We start from the raw sequence: 18,322 nt of genomic DNA, 5'->3' as shown, positions 1-18,322 counted from the left end.
TGCCTGGAGTATAATTTTATCTACAAAAAGGATTGCACCTAACCATTATCTTGGGGGAAAAAGTATTAACAAAGGGGAGATAAACTAAGAAGAAGAGGCAACTCACAGGAGATATACTAGAAAAACTGAACCAAATTCAGGAATTCCAGGCACAAAGCAGGGATGAGGCGCTGGACTAAAATAAGGGAACAAAGTGAGACTTACTCTATTCAGGGCAAATTAGACATTTCTTACCTAAAGAAACAGATCAAAGAACGTGGAATAAATATGAACATACGCCACCCTAGAAGTTCTGACCAAGCACAGAGCTCCTAGGTAGAATTTTAGTACCTCACTCTTAAATATTAATGGACAATCAATAAGTACCAGAAATTTCAGGAAAACCTCCAGTCTTTTAGACCAAATCAATAAAAAGATAAAGAATCCTAAGAAAAAGAGATAATGCAGAGAGCGAGAAAAATATTAAAGAAAATATAATTAGCATCTTTAGAGATATTAGATAAGAATTTTATAAAAATATTCAGGAAAAAAATCAGATTAAAAATATGATAGCCAAAATTTTTTAATTCAGTTTTTTTAAAAAATCATAATATCCCCAGAGGTGGAGCTAAGAGAAAAAGAGAAACACACACACACACACTAAATAGAGAAGAGAACACAAGGTTGTCAGAGAAAATCAATTTCAAAGTACAACATTCACCTAATAAAATTTACAGAAAGAGAATAGAGAAAAAGCAGGGAGGAGGTTATCTGAGAAATAATACAGAAAAATTTCTTAGATTGGAAAACGTAAATCTCTGGGTTGTAAGGCCCCACTAGGTACACAGCACAATGATCAAGAAAAAAGTTATATCAAGACACATCATCATGAAATTTCAGAACAAAAGAGATAAAGAGAATCTCTAAGATCTATGGGGCGGGGTGGGGATTGGGGTGGGGTGGAAAGAACCGTTCATATTCAAAAGGTCAGTAAGAATAAGAACTATATTATAATACTTTAGTAGAAGACAGTAAGTAATACTTCAGTAATTTCTAACCAAAATTATTTTTCAATCTAGAATTCTTTACCCAAACTTTTCATCAAGTGTGAAAATAAAGAAGAGCAACATCACACAAGATTTACTTCCCATGTAACCCTTCTCAGGAAGTTACTACAGAATCCATAAAAATATGAGACTTAACCAAGATAGAAGATACAGCATGTAGAAAACACGGTATTCAATACAAAGTCCCAGGACAAGAGTTTTCAGCAGACCCAGAAAACAACCAGTCCAGACTAGATTGGAACAGTACTTCAGGAGGAAATGTCTCTGGGACACCAAAGAAAAGATGATTAAAATGTAAATTTTTAGACTACCTGACAAGTTCTACTGTGTAGAAAACTGAATTGAGAGGCTACTGAAGAGTATGGGAAGACGTGCCTATAGATTTTTATACAACTTAGCAAATGAAAATACATGAAAAGCATTAATAGCTAGATACATGAGAAAGAAAGAAAGAAAGAAAGAAAAGAAAGAAAGAAAGAAAGAAAGAAAGAAAGAAAGAAAGAAAGAAAGAAAAAGAAAAGAAAGAAAGAAAGAAAGAAAGAAAGGAAGAAAGAAAAGAAAAGAAAAGAAAGAAAAGAAAAGAAAGAAAGAAAGAAAGAAAGAAAGAAAAGAAAAGAAAGAAAGAAGGAGGGAGGGAAGGAAGGGTAAATGTATGTATTCTATGTATAATAGCATATTAAAAGCATATTACCATGCTCATCAGTGAACAGCATTTATTATAGTCATCATAATGAAACATCAACTATGGATTAAACCAAATATTGAGATAATAATTATACTAGGAGATACTTGGAGGAAAGGAAGGGCTAGCTCTAAGAAAGCAAAAATTCTCATGACATTATTAGAAAGTGGTTAAAACTGATTATGCAACAGCACAACATATATGCACATATGAACATAAGCACTCTTCAAGAAACTGTGGTTAAGCTATTTAAAGTCTTTTCAGATGGTCTGACTCTTTAAACTATGTGCATATATTCCTTTAAGCGGAAATGGAGAAAAAAGAGAAGGTGAAGGGAGAAGGGGAAGAGAAACAGTACTGAGGACCTAAAGTAGTAAGAGTGGAGATGGATATAAGTGGATATAACTAAATATATGGAATGAGATGGGGGGTGGTCTACCAAAAAAAACCCCAACAAACAAAAAACAAAAAAAAAACAACGCTCCAGGGTTCTGGCTTTGACAATATCTTTCATTTATCATTTAAATATAGTCATTTCTAAGGGTAATTTTTTATAATATTAGAGTAATGCCACTTCTACTTTTGACTCAAAATTAGGACAATGTTCTACCACCTCTTAAAAGATACTAAAAGATACTAACTGAAACAATGCTTTGGGGATGGCATACCACGGATGGTATGGGGATGGAAATACCGTATCAAATTAAGAACCATTCTTCTATAAATTTTTAAATTTTTTCCTTTCTATAAAAGTATGTCGCAAATTATTTCCTGTCTTAACATTATTTAAATGTTAATAGTCCACCTACCAAAACAAAAAAGGCCTTCCCATTTTCCCAAATGTCATGAACATCATGAACTGATCCCTTTCTTTTCTATACTATACTGTTTCATTAATTATATAGAATTCTTCAAGTCAAATGATTAAAAATATTATATGTCCCAAGACCAAACTGAGCTCTTTGAGTTTATTTCCTCCTACACACTAGATAGGCAGTAGGTACACAATACATAATAATTTATGGACTAGGAAACTAAGCAGTCAGGCAATGCCTAATTTTTAAAAATTAGGGAAACTCATTGTATATGGATAATAAAAGTTTCCAATCAGTTTGTGTTATGGGCTGAACTGTGTTTTTCCAATATTCATATGTTAAAGTCCTCACCATCAGTACCTCACAATATTACTGTATTTGGAGACAGGGTCTTTAAAGAGGTGATGAAGTTAAAATGAAGTTACTAGGGTGGGCGCTAATTCAAAATGACTGGTGTCCTTAAAAGAGGAGATCAGGACATGGATACATGCTTGGAGGTAAGACCATCTAAAGACATAGGAAGCATATGGGCATCTATAAGCCAAGGAGAGAGGCCTGGTACAGATCCTTCCTTCATGGCCCTCAAAAGGAATCAAATCTTTGAGTTGATTCTTATGAGACCAACACTTTGATCTCATACTTCTAGCCCCCAGAACCGTGAGAAATTCTGAAGTAAATTTCTGTTGTTTAAGCTATCCAGTCTATGGTTCTTGGTTATAGAAGCCCTAGCAAACAATACAGCAGAAGACAAAGGTCTTCCTCATTCTTCTTAAGAGGGCACTGCCATTGTCAATACACCCAGGATAGATTGTTAAGAAAAAAAAAATTTAAAGACACATAACAGCTTTATGTATTTTAGAAATAATTATTTTTTGTCTATGCATAAAAGAAACATAGGTAATTATGTACACCAAACTAAGTTATCACTGGGCATAAGAAGAAAAAAAACTTCATTTCTACTTTACTCACTTCTTAATTTATATTATTTATGTGAGCATTTGTTACTCTAACAACTTTAAGTTTTTCTGTCTATAAGAAAATGTGCCTACCTCTCCTCCTTCATACTGAAGCAAATTTATCAGTTCAAAAGCCACGTATACCAGTAGCAGTTGTGGCAGCAAAACTTACTTTTTGGCTGAAAAGGGTTGTCGCCCATCAAGTTGCAGAGTTGACTTTCTGTAAATTGTCACCTAAGTACTGACACATGATATCAGTCAATTTTATGAGTCACTTTAAGTAATGCCAAATATTGAAACATGAAACTTGGGGTTCAGAAATTCTTGGATCTAATTTTGATCTCGAAACTCACCATGTGACTCCAGACAAAAGAGCAATTTATATCTCAGTTTTCCTTCCTATAAAATAAAGATACCTAGTATTAGAGTGGATCTCATTAAATTAAATGTACACATACTTAATCTTTTTTCCTATGAAAAGTTCAATTTTTAAGTTTGATATGTCTGACATACACTTGCAACTCACTTTATATAATTGGTTCATTCTTGAATGAACCTAAATTTAGTAAATAAAATGGTGATTCTATTAAGCACTTACTACTTGAAGAAGTCTGAATTATTAACCTACAAATAATTTCTTAAAGTTATCCTTTTATAAAAATGAGTAATCACTTCACGATGTATTGTTTTAGTAAGTCTGAATTTTCAAATACAAAGGGATATACTAATCTTTAACTGTAACCTATTCACATTTCAGATATAAATGTAATTATTTCCACAAGAAAACATAACTTTATTTTTTAATTAAATATTTAATTCATTCATTCATTCATTCATTTTTAAATCAGAGAGAGAGAGTGAGCACAAGCAGGAGTGGCAGGCAGAGGGAGAAGAAGGCTCCCCACTGAGCAAGGAGCCCGATGTGGGACTCAATCCCAGGACCCCGGGATCATGACCTGAGCCACAGGGAGCCGCTTAACTGGCTAAGCCACCCAGGCATCCCAAGAAAACATAACTTTAAACCAATTTTAGTTTAGGGGCGCCTGGGTGGCTCAGTCGTTAAGCATCTGCCTTCGGCCCACGTCATGATCCCGGGGTCCCGGGATCGAGCCCCGCATTGGGCTCCATACTCAGTGGGGAGCCTGCTTCTCCCTCTCCCACTCCCCCTGCTTGTGTTCCCTCTCTTGCTGTCTCTGTCAAACAAATAAATAAAATCTTAAAAATAAATAAATAAAAATAAATTTTAGTTTATATATTTCTGATTTTTTATCAAAGACCTTAAAAAGGAAAGAAAAATAATTGGACATATTTCATCACAGATTAATTCATTCATAAATAACTACTCTTTCGGTGCCTGGCTGGCTCAGTCAGAAAAGCATATGACTCTTGTTCTCAGGTCGTGGGTTCGAGGCCCAGGTTGGGTGCAGAGATTACTAAAAAATATAAAAATAATAACTACTCATTGCCTTCTGAATGCAAGATGATGTGCTAAGTTCTAGGGAAAAAAACAAAAATGAGTAAGTCATAGTCCTTGCCTTCAGAAATTTATAATCTAGTATATCTATATTTCTTTGGGATTGAAAAACGATTGCTATTAGAATAAAAATTATCAAAAAGAAATTTTAATTCATTTATTTAAAACAAGAATTATTCTGGATTCCCACACACACAACAGCATAAATTTTATAAAATTTACAAATTTTAAAATAACTTTTAGTTATAAAGCAAAAAAAGATAAAAACTAGACAGCAGACACCTAAAATACTAAAATGCACACTAATTCAATCTTTGTATTTCTCCTTATCCTCAGGCTGACACAAGCAAATTTTCTTGCTTTTTAGGTTCCAATTTATTTGGACTGCATTAATCCACAGGGAAAAATAACTATTATTTTAACTTCAGAAGCTACTGTTACAAATGTTTTAACTACTATCACAAGAGACTCTAATGAATCTTTTTTTTTTAAAGATTCATTTATTTATTTGAGAGAGAGAACACGAGCGGAGGGAGGTGCAGAAAAGGAGAGAGAATCCTCAAGCAGACACCCTGCTGAGTGCAGAGCCCCACATGGGACTCAATCCCATGACCCCAGATCATGACCTGAGCCAAAATCAAAAGTTGGATGCTTAACCTACTGAGCCACCCATGCACCAAGACTCTACTGAATCTTGTGTTTAACTGAATTCACCAAGTTCTGAAGTCTATTTAAATCTCATTAACTCGGGGTGCCTGGGTGGCTCAGTCATTAAGCATCTGCCTTCGGTTCAGGTCATGATCCCAGGGTCCTGGGATTGAGCCCCACATTGGGCTCCCTGCTCGGCGGGAGGCCTGCTTCTCCCTCTTCCACCCCCTCTGCTTGTGTTCCCTCTCTCACTGTGTCTCTGTCAAATAAATAAATAAATAAATCTTTAATAAATAAATAAATCTCATTAACTCAATTATTTGAATAGTTGTAGCTTATCTCTAAACTAATATCAGTGTTATGACTATGTCAAGGAGATAAATACATGACGATTTTTGCTCATGTTAAGGACCTACTTGTTACCAAGAATACAGAATATTTTTCAAGAGCCACAATTACACAGCTTATGAAACTCATATGTAATATTTTTTTATTTGAATAGTTATTGGGTTATAATAATGGTTATACTGAATATTAAATAGTTGACATATATATAATATTTTTTGCTAAGTGATCATATAAATATCTCTTACCAAAACTCTGAAATTAGTATTCAATTTACAAATATTCAATTAATGAATGACTTATCTATTTGAACAGACATCTACTGCCTATTATGATAGAGATGAGTTTAAGATAACCTACTTCAAAAGCTTAAGGACCACAGTAACCTACTTAGAAACCTCAACTGATACAGTCTCAAACACACTATAAAGCTGGAAATCCTCAGATGTAATTAGAACCATAATTTCAGCCGAAAGCTGCACTATGTAATACAGTAGCCATTAGCCACATGGGACTATTTACGTTTAAATTAATTAAAATTAAATAAAATTAAAATTCAGTTCCTCAGTTTTACTAGCCACATTTCAAATGCTCAAAGTCACATGTGACTGGTGGCTACTGTATTGGGACAGTACAGCTACAGAACATTTCTACTGGACAACACTGGACTAAAGAATCACTGCCATATTTTGTTCTGGTTATTAAACACTTTCATGGATTCCTTTGGCATCTCTGCCACTGAAGCATGCCAAAATTACCACCATAAAAACCTCTCAGGTCACCACTTCAGAATTTTGGTGGTAAGGCACAGAATTCTATGAAGGATTAAATCAGCTGCCACTGAAGTGGAATATCCAGCAAAGATACGCAGTGAGGATCTCAAAGTTCCAAAACATTCTAATAGCTTCTACAGCTCACACTGAGCCCCAAAATGGCCAGAAAAAGAGAACACTCAATTTCAGCTACTGACTCATTTCATGACCATGTTTAATACACTTGTTTCTATGAAGAAAAACATGAAATCCAATTAACTGACTAATCAAAGACTTTTTAGAAAATAATTCTTTCACTATTGGAGACTGCTCATATAAATAATTTTAATTCCTATCATACTATTTTTTGTTTCAGCTTTTATATATCTAAAATTAAACAATATCTTAAATAATTTTTATACAGAAATTTAAAAAATCGATGGATATGTAGGTCTAAATTTTTAATTGCTTGAAAAATTTACTTTTATCCATTGAGAGGTCTCACCCGATACAATATCACTGTGTTAAATAAAGGTAATGCATTTGATCTGGTACATAAGCACACAGTATGGCACAGGTGTGCTATGTACTAGATATAGTTCTATTTACTTTCTGATAAAGATTAAGCAATTTCACAAACCACAACTGTAGAGTCTGCACATAAAAAAAAGAAGAGCATTAGGCTAGAAGCCAGAAGAACCAAGTCATAGCCCCAGCACTGCTACAACTTTCAATCAAATCACGTTACAATTCTGGGTCTCAGCTCTTAGGTCAACTAATAATCTCTACCGCTTAATTTAGCTCTATACTGTATACTTTAAACATTTATTAATAATAAACAGTAAAACATGGTGAAGAATGAATGCCACATTCAAATTCTGACTCAACCATTTATTACCTGGATGACCTTGGGAAAGTTAATCTCTGTGCCTTGCTTTACTATATGTATGTAACTTATTTCATAAAGTTATAGTGAAGATTAAATTAGATAACAAACATAAAGCACAGAGCTCAGTGCCTGAGGCACAGAAATCATCCAATAAATCTCAACAATTTTTAACTCTGTGCTTAATAAATACCATTTTCAAGAACTCTAAGAACAGTTCACAATTTTGTTACTATACTAGAATTTACAAGCTATCAGCTGAGCATTTAGAAATTATTTTGTTTTTTAAGATCTTCATTACAGCAGTATTTCACATGATGAAATGTTAGCTTTGTAAGTATACCTTCTAGAATGTAGCTGTCAAATCTATCCTACCATATTTTCATCTTTTTAAGAAGCATTTATAAACTAGTGAAAACACATAAAAAATTTTAAACCTTCATATAAACACACATTCCTACAATTTATCAATACTGTTAAATTATATACTACTAGTCTCATAGAATAAAACAAGTAATTCAAAAATACCAACATACAAAAATTAGCATTTGGATAAAGTGCCTTATACCATTTCCAAAAAAAAAAAAACATTCATTTTACATGCATCACTGTATTTTAATTTCTAAAAAAATCCTTACTTTTTTAATTTTTTTTTTTAAGTTTTTATTTATTTGACAGAGAGAGAGCACAAGTAGGCAGAGCGGCAAGCAGAGGGAGAGGGAGTAGCAGGCTCTCTGCTGAGCAGGGAGCCCGACATGGGGCTTGATCCCAGGACCCTGGGATCACGACCTGAGCCGAACGAAGGCAGCTACTTAACCGACTGAGCCACCTAGGTGGCCCTAAAAAAAATCCTTTTTAAAACTGAGTAAGCAGCAAGTAAAATAAAAAAAATTGAGGAATATGGTGAATGGTTAAATTTTCCATCTCCCCAGACCCCAAAAGTTATTCAATGAAATAATCTGAGAAACTGTATTAAAAAGTTAATCTCTGCTTTTTTCTCATCATAAAAATGTTTAATTGGGGGCTTGCATTCCTAACCAAGAAATTAGCAACAACAAAAACCAGATTAACATAAAAAGGAAAATACAAAACCAAAATTAATAGAATCATCTTAAATACTGAAAATTTTTATTCAAAATAAGGATAGCATATACAAATAATGTTCAACTAACTCATAAATTTTGTCTAAGATTAACAAGCTAGCTGTAACCTTTAACAATTTTACTTATTTACTTAGAAGAGTTTTTCAGTGGAATGATTTGGATGACATAGGGTCATCAAAACATTGTCATTTTTTTCCTCTCACAAATTTCACAAGAAATCAGGTATTCAAATCATTCCACTGTCTTTAAAGCTTTGGTTTATGTTCTATTTCATTTTATAAACAATTCTTCAGTCTTTGCGACTAATGGCATACCGAAATGGAGGTCTATAATTTTAGAATTCTAATCCCAAATGAATAGAGCTTTAAGGAGTCAAAGTGGGTTGTTAACTATGAGTAACAATATAATATTTCCAACCCCGGTTCTGTGATCTCTCAAGAATTTCCAACGATCTCAAAGTGATACTAGAAAATTCATTTTAATGTTCATTATCTTAAAAACATACACAGTCTTCTGAGGACAGAGATTCATTTTAAAAATTCCACTTTTATATCACCTTAATATCCATCAGCTATTGATTCTACCATGGAAATTAACTGTAACAGGGTTAGAAAAACAGAGAATGATGATGTGCACCTTGGCATATAAATCACACAAATACAAACCTTAAAAAGCGTAAGCAGTAAACCCTATATAACTGAAAAAGACCCACAACTGTTTCATAAAATTCAGATGTTTAAACATGAAATTTTATAAAGAAATTAGCTTATTAAATTTATTTACAAACATTAAGCAGATGAAACCAAATTTCAAATCAGTACTTCCCACTTTTATGCCTCTTATTTTTTAAAATGCTTTATTGTTAGAAAACTCAGTACCTATCTTTTTTTAGAATCAGTCCAGTTAGTCGGTTACTGTTACAAACTACAGACTTATTCTTGAAGAGGGCACATTTCAACCACACAAAATGTACAATTAGAAACAGATGATCACTTAGCAGCTAAATACTATAGGCAAAATACTGGGGGATCATAGAAACTTTAGAAGATACCTCATCAAATCTTAACCAATTTCTGAAAGATTCTAATTTTTATTTTAAGCAGAATACTGTGTTCTGAAAAATGGTCACCCCAAGAATAGGAGAAAAGGTCCCCCAAAAGAGGAGACTACAGATATACAGTATTATTTTTTAAATAAACCAAACATTTCAAATGTCATTTTAAAAAAAGATCGTACATGCAGGAATCTTAACAGTGAACAGGCAAAAGAAAGAAAGAGGGAACAGATTGGAACTCAGCCTTGATTGGAGTTAATAGGAAAAAGGACAGGACAGGAAAGGAAAGAAAGGAAGCATTCCATGAAGAAAGAACAGCATGTGCAAAAGATCTATGTCACAGGAAATATGAGAAACTGAAAGAAAAAAAAAAAACTAGTGTGAGTGGAAAAGAAAAGCAAGGGGGTATATGTAGGAGATAAGACAGAAGTCAAACAACACAGCACCCCAGAGATCATGTTAGGAATTTTTCCCTTAACCTAAGAGCAATGGAAAGCCAATGAGGGGATTTTCAGCAAGAACTGGTATGATCAGATTCGTGATACGGTGTCAAAAATAACAGAATTTGAGTCTAAAACCAAAGAGACAGTGGTTTTATTCTATTCTGTCTTAATTAATCCCCACTTGGCATACTGTGTATTGGCTATGACTCTTTAAACTATAAGGAACAGAAAACCCAACTCAAACTGGCTTAAGCAAAAGAGAATTCCTTGGCTCATTTACAGAACTAAATACAGGTACAATTTAAACAATGATATGTAAATCTAGTTTTTCTATCTCCATTCCTGGGTTTCACTTTCTCTATGTTGTTTCTACCCTCAGAAGAGGCTCCCCACTGTGAATGACTATACCAGCTCCAACCTAACACTTTCCAAGATTCAAGTCTAGGACACTAATAAGAGGACAAGCTCTGATTGGAATTGACTGGCTTGGCTTAAGTCATATGCCCTTCCCAAATCCAATCATTATTGCTAAGGACTTGTAATAGGTTTAGTCCTACATCACCTGCTCCCCCTGGTACCAGAGATAGAGACCCAACCAACCAGCCAACCAACCAACCAAAAACAAACAAAAAAACCAGTAAGATAAAGATTTTCCCAAAGGAAAATCAGGGTATCTATTACCAAAGTAGGAGGGAAGATGCCATGTAGCAAAAACAGATGTCTATTATAATGAATTAGATTTAGAGCTCTGTCTAGGTCAAAAGACTAAAGATATTTAACCTAGGAAACATGAGACTGTGGGGTAGAGGTGGTAGAAGTAAAAGCCATTTACAGATATTTTTAAGTTTGTCATGAGAAAGAAGAAAAGAGGATAACTTATTCTTTGTGGTTCAAGTGATAATAACAATAACAATATTAGTAATATTTACTTGTTTTGAGTAAACTAGAGAATTTCATTCCTCGTGTTGAGCTTCAACACAACTACTTAATTCATTATATACTATTACGTTATCCTAATTACAAATTATGCTATTTATAATAACAACTTTCAATACCATTAGCTAACATTAGTTAAATGCATACATTACTTGGTCTAATCCTCCAAAACTCTATGATGTAGACACTATTATCATCCTCACTTTACAGCTGCAGAAACTGATTTATAGAGGTTAAGTACCTTGCCCAAAGTAACACAACTAAGAGTAGAGCAAGGATTCAAAAGCTTCTATGTAAAAGGAACCCTTCTTCATAAGGATATGGGGAATCTCTCTTTGCACCAAGTCCTTTTCATCCAAGTAAAACCCCTGCTGACCCCGATCCAGGCTGCAGTCCTTTTGCTCTAGTTATCACCACCCATCCTGTCAGTCAAAACTAAGCTGAGCACAGCAGTGCAGCTACTACATTTTCTACTGCACAGTATTCTGCTGAAGGTATCCATCTGAAGATCCCAATAACCCCCCCTTGCCAAATCAAATTACCCTTTCTTCACTTACATTTTCCTTATCTTACATGTGTTTTATCCCAATTTCTTGAAACATCCTCCTCAAAAATTTTTTATATGACAACAGACTGGTTCTCTACCCACCTCCTCCTATTTAACTCTATACAGATTCTCCATATTCTCTTGCTCCTTAAATAGTGTAAAATCAGGTTTTTCATAGAGTTTACTCCTCAGCCCTACACAAATTGTTCCCTAAATGACATATCTAATAAATCCCACAGTCTTAGCTATCAGTTCTCAATAGCAGCCTATAAAATCATCAAATAATAATCTCCAACCCTGACTCCTCAACTAAGTTCCAGCCTGTCATCTCATAACAGCTGAAAACTGCTATCTGGACATTTAAACTCACCTCAGGGCGCCTGGGTGGCTCAGTCGGTTAAGCGACTGCCTTTGGCTCAGGTCATGATCCCAGGGTCCTGGGATCGAGTCCCACATCGGGCTCCCTGCTCTGCAGGGAGCCTGCTTCTCCCTCTCCCACTCCCCCTGCTTGTGTTCCCTCTCTCGCTGTGCCTCTCTGTCAAATAAATAAATAAAATCTTAAAAAAAATAAAAAAAAATAAACTCACCTCAAATTCAGTATTTCCAGAACTGAACATAACTTCTCCATAAAAATTAGTCCTACAGCATTATTCATTAATAGCCAAGAAGTGAAAACAAGCCAAATGTTCATCAACTGATAAATGAATAAAGATATATCCATACAATGGAATATTATTTAGCAGTAAAAAAATGAAGTACTGATACATGCTAAATGGATGAACCTTAAGAACATTATGCTAAGTGAAAGAAGTCAGTCACATATTGTATAACTCTATTAATATCAAGTGTCCAGAATAGGCAAATCCATAGAGACAGAAAGTACATCGGTGGTTGCTAAGGCCTGTGGGGTGGGGAGAATGTGGAGTGACTACTTAATGGGTAATGGGTTTCCTTTTGAGAAGCTGAAACTACTATTCTGAGAGTAGTGCTGATTTTTGTTTAACACGGTGAGTGTACTAAATACCACTGAATTGTACACTTTAAAATAATTTAAATGGTGAACTTAATGTTATGTTAACCTTACCTCAGTTTATAAAAATTAGTTCTACCTTTGCACTTCTCTTTTACCACCAATGAAACTGTCATCATTCTGATCTTGAGTCCTTAAAAATTTTTTAACAATTTTTTTTTTTAAGTAGGATCCAAGCCCAGTGCCTGAGGGTTCAACACGAGGCTTGAACTCACAACCCCGAGATCAACATCTCAGCCAAGATTAAGAGTCAGATGCTTAACCAACTAAAGCCACCAAAGCGCCCCAACTTAAAATTTCTTTTCAGTGTTTCCCTCTCTTACTTATCATATCTAATCAATTCCCCAGTCCTATCGTCTTCCTTCAAAATATTTCCTACAACACCCTTCATTTTCCATTCACTGTGTATTTGTTCATGCCCTTAAAACCTCACGCCCATAGTAAGATTTACTTTGTAAAATTCACTTTATACTCAGCCTCAGAGCATCCAGATCTGATTTCATCCATTTAACACAGAACCAACAAATTAATAATGTCCTAAAACTCTCCACCAATCCATGCAGAGCTGCGTTATCCCAGAAGCTTCCAGAATGCAGTGAGGTACAGAACAGGCCAAATGTTCTAGGAACTGACACTTCCACCAGTGGTTGGTGCTGCCAGGCTACTCCTATGCTATCTAACCCAAGAAAAGAACATGCAATCCTGAGATTACAAGGCTGAGGTTGGAATGAGGGAAGACCAAGGCATCATATCCTACAAAATTAATATACAGCATCTGGCACCCAGTAAGTATTACAATGAGTGAAATGAACTTTTTGAGACTCAGTTCCCTCATCTGTAAAGGACTGATGATGATAATACCACCCATCTCAAAGAAGCATTTTTCTGAGGATGAAATATGATCTATGAATATACTTTGTAATCTCTAAAATACTACAATAAAAGATTAGAAAGACATCTCTTGTGTTATAACTCCTCAAACATAAATACCAACAATGTAGTGTCAAAAAAGTAGGGCCAATTTTCTTATTTACTTTTTTCTATTCAATAAAATTGAGAGGTCCATTATTATTTCTACCCATGGACCTTAATAAAGCCATTTTGTTGATTAGGGCCTTTCTATCAGTACTCAGCAATCCTTGTATAAAGTCAGATAATCTTAAATGCTGACTGGGAAAAGCAAAATGAGTAAACAAAGCAGGAGATACGGATTACCTACATCTAAAACACTCAGACCCCTCCCAAGCCCTTCATGTTTTGCTTCTCAAACTTGCCAAAGGTAACAATTACGCACAAAATAAGGGTCACACAGGGGTAGAGCCTAGAAGCAAGGAGCAGATTATTTCGTAGACTAACGATCTTTGCTTTGGTTAACAGCCCTCATTCAAGCAGTTGTCATGCTGAAGAAATCCCAAACCTAGCAAAAAAAGAAAAAAGAAAGAAAAAAAGTATGTGTTTAACGTCTAATGATGAAATCTTAGAAGTCCACAAACCCCAACCTCAGAAATTTAAGATATATTAATTTACTTAAAAATGACTATAAACCCATTACATATTAATATAAATAGTTGTGTGAAAAATATTTTCCAAAACAAAAATTTAGGAGTGGCATTGTTTTACATTATTGCAAAACGCATTAATAGCTAGCTGTCTTAATAAAGACAGCTGCATTATCTTACCTGCTTCTACATTTAATCTGTTGCATTACATTGTTCTATTGAAATGAAGAAAACCCAGCCTCAGAAGTTAGGTAAGTAGTAAAGAGAGGATCTTACAGAACCCCTGAAAGCACCTCAAGTCCCCAAGACCACAGTCAGAGAACTGCTACACTACATAAATCAATTCAAAGCCTTTGTTTAAAAAGGCGAGCTAAATTACTATCCTGGCTATACTGGCTAGTCAAAAATTTTGTATATACCAATCCAAAGAGTAAAATAGTAACTTTAAACAAGGAGTATTCACATGAATAGTACAACTCTAAGAAAAAGCATTTATCAAGCAGAGTGTAAAGCAAAACATGTACCATTCCAAAAACTCACACTGTGCTCATGATGTACTCAACCAAAAAAGCAGAAATGTTTGCAATAAAAAATATTTGAAATAAAAAATATTTTTTGTTTAATCCAGTTCGCCAAAAAGCCTAAATATTACACCTTGATCCTACAGGGTTTCAGTTAATCATTTTTTACTGCAGATGAGCTCTGAAGGTAAAGTTGGGAAGGGAAGAAAAAATGGTAACAACAAAAATATTTTGGAACAGAAACCTCAAGGGATAACTTTCTAAGTACTACCTACATTCATTAGAGATGGAGTGGAAACAGCTGAAAAAACTATCATGTTACTAGATGGAGAGGCAGGGAGGCATAATATGTGTGTTGGAAAGGGGTGGAACTCTATCTAATGGTCCAAATTAACCATTAACTTTCAATATACTCTTAGAATCCATAGAAACAATTTTAGTTTTTTTCTTTCTTGAGTAGTTCTAGTTGTAAAGATTGACATTTTATGGCTTTTATTGTTTCCTAGAAATCTTCAAACAGTATCTTATTACTTTTAAATAGAATAAAACTCATTGTATTTTACAATTACTATGTAAGCTTATAGATTCCTTTTATAAGTCTAAGATACATTATGTGATTTTAGTGATTTTGTTTTTCCTACCTCTTGAAATATTTTGCTAATTCCATCATCCTAGGTATTACTTCACCATTGCTAAACAAATATTCCCTAAACAAATATTCCCAACTATGCTTACCAAAAAAATCAAAATAATAAGAAAACATAAGAATGATTTAATTGCCTAGAAGGTTAATGCAACAATGAAATAAATCATCACTATGCATTATCTTTCACTTTTCTTATCTTTCAATTTTCTTATTGTTTTGCACAAAATATTGCATCAACTTTCAAAAACATATGATTGAAGACATCATCCTTGCAGTCTGCAAAAGAAAAAACTTTACCTCTACCCTTTTATGTTGCAGTACCTGGGGACCTGGGGATTAAACTAACAAAAAACAGATTAACAGGAGGAAAAGCACATAATTTTTATTAATATTTATATACACGGGAATTCACAAAAAAGAAGTCAGTCTCAAAGAAGTGGTCAGATTCAAGGTCTTATATACCATTTTAACAAAGGAAAGGGTATTAGGGCTTTGAGAGACAATAAATCATGGAGAAGTAACTAGAAAATACATGGGAGAACTAATGGAAGATAAGGGTTATTCTCATTAGGTCTGTTTATGCAAACTCATCTTGGTATTAACCCTCCATCTCGAGTAGTAAGAGTCACTATTCCTTTCCTACTACCAGGGGGAAAGAACATCTTCACAAAGGGATATTTATGACTGGCTTTTAGGCAAATAACAGGAGGACAGAAAACAGTTTTTGTTTCTGTTAATTCTAAATTGCAGTCCACTCAAAATAATCCTTAGGTCAAAGTGGCATATGTTAGCGCAGAATATCCTGATCTATTTCATCTGTCTTTAGTTTTCACTGAATATAGTTAAGAACTCAGAACTTTTATTTTCTGCCCATTATGGAACAGAAGAAAACTGGCAGAGGTCACATTTCACAATTTAGATGAACCTAAAAATGAATGCAAAGATAGATAGCAAGCACCTTAGACTCTAATGATGAAATTTGGGAAATCTCAGACTGAATCTTCAGAGGAGAGTAACTTGGTACAGTTCATAAGTGGACAAGTGTTGAATGCAGGAATATATGAAGGTGACTAGAAGGAAATAGATGATGTGGAAATTTTTTAAATTCATTGGATTGGTTATGCTAATTGGTATCTACAAATCTAGAACTGAAAATATCTTGCAATTATGAAGCAAAGAAGATGGCCAGCCTCCCTTCAACAAAATTAAGAACCCTCAAAAGTTTCAAAAAATTCTTTAAGTATTGCATTTAATGATGCACATGCAAAAAAGCCCGGAATGATAAGCTAGAACGTAGCAGAAGTATTTTAAATCTCAAATCAGTATTTACAAGATGGATACATTCCAGGTTCACATGACAGCTGATAAGTAGTCACATTCAGAGTGTTGCCCATTTCAGGTACATACACCTTCAAAACCTGGAAAATGTACATAAAAATCTGGGCAACATGGGACAGTGAAACATCCTAAGCTTGAAAGATGTAAATCTACACAGAGCATCAGAAAAGGAATAAGAGCAGAACCAAGATTAACACAAAAACTACAAGAATGGACAAAAGAATTTAAAATTTCTGTCAGAAATACAACTTGTGACAAAATTTTTATAAGTGTAGAACTGGCTTAGTATTACCCAGCAAGAAATTTTCTTGATTTGGCAATATCAGGAAGAATAGGGTTGAACTTCTATGGATTTTCACAAATGGGAAGCAAGAAAAGTCAATTGCACATAATCTGGACTTCATACATATTTGATGATTCTTACTGTCATAAGAAAAACTAGTTTTTCTTCTCAGCTCAATGCATTCTCAAGCATAAATGAATTTCAAAAACCCTTGCAGGGGCACCTGGGTGGCTCAGTCGGTTGAGCAAGCAGCTCTTGATTTCGGCTCAGGTCATGAGATCAGGTTCCTGGGATCAAGCCCCGTTCTTAGCAGGGAATCTGCTTGAGGATTCTTTCTCTCCCTCTCCCCCCACTTGCGCACTCTCCCTCTAAAAATAAATAAATCTTAAAAAAAGAAAAATCTTGCATAAATTAACATGAAGAGAGCCATATTATAAAATGAGACTACAGGAGAGGTAGATACACTCATTAAGAGGGTCAGAACCTATACTTGCAAAGGAATGACTTGAAAATGATGAACTATGATTGATAATAGTGCAGATAACTCTTTCAGTGTATGGTAAGCTTCAACTACCAAGAAGAATCTTCCTCATACAACTAGGAAAAGAACTTGCAGGAACTAGGAAGAGAATTTTGTCTAACCCTTCAATCACAACGTTTTTTTGCACAGATCCTCAAAGTGGGAAGACTAAAGGAAGATGTTCTCTGCGTGCATATAAAAACTAAAAAAGTGTGCATATTCACTGTAGGGGTGGTATGCAATTAGATGCATGATATGTATTTGTTTTTCATGTCTCAAGATATATACAAAGAGACTATGTTTAAATTCTAATTAAAAGCTCTAATGAGTTGTTTTATATTATCCCTTTATTCTTCTATAAATTATACAATGAAAATTATATAAAATAATTTAAAATGTAAAAAAAAAAAAAGAAATAGTTCCTTTAAATCTAAATAGTGAATAGCGGTAGCTATTTTTCCTGGTATAATGATAGTTAAAAGAGTCCTTAAAAGAAAATTGCTTTGTAGAAATGAATAGAAATTCCAAACACACGTTTGATACAAATTACCAAGTAAATCATTATTTATATCTTTAAAATAACCTGACTGAAAAATCAGATTTTTTGAGTCCTTTGAAGCAGGAAAAGATAAACTATCCAGGACTATATATTTAATTAGTGAACATGTCATAAATAAATATATCTCACCTTTCAAAAGTTACTTTTGAAATGTAACAAAATGTTGTCAATAATCTCCAATTTCCTGTCACCTAAAACTATAGTTTACTTTCTATTTACCAAAATTGTTATTCCATTCA

At 34.1% G+C, this 18,322-nt stretch overlaps 1 protein-coding gene across 11 annotated transcripts in view; it reads right to left on the bottom strand.

The window, feature by feature from the left end:
• ZNF280D (zinc finger protein 280D) overlaps positions 1-18,322 on the bottom strand; it is a 302,477-nt gene that overhangs the window by 107,705 nt on the left and 176,450 nt on the right. For 5 of the 11 annotated variants that reach the window (XM_036107001.2, XM_078079286.1, XM_036107002.2 and 2 more), the window contains one exon: positions 3,853-3,898. The exons of 2 other annotated variants lie outside the window; for them this stretch is intronic. In XM_036107001.2, the coding sequence (XP_035962894.2) occupies positions 3,853-3,898 (46 nt within the window). Of the gene's footprint in view, positions 1-3,671; positions 3,741-3,852; positions 3,899-14,011; positions 14,135-18,322 lie in introns of all 11 variants that reach the window. 4 more of the 11 variants (XM_078079289.1, XM_036106987.2, XM_078079287.1 and 1 more) reach the window with 3 other exon arrangements.

Source organism: Halichoerus grypus, chromosome 8 (genome assembly GCF_964656455.1).
Source record: "Halichoerus grypus chromosome 8, mHalGry1.hap1.1, whole genome shotgun sequence".
Classification (NCBI taxonomy): domain Eukaryota; kingdom Metazoa; phylum Chordata; class Mammalia; order Carnivora; family Phocidae; genus Halichoerus; species Halichoerus grypus.
The sequence above is the reverse complement of the archived record's forward strand: the minus strand, read 5'-3'. Positions and strand labels throughout refer to the sequence as shown.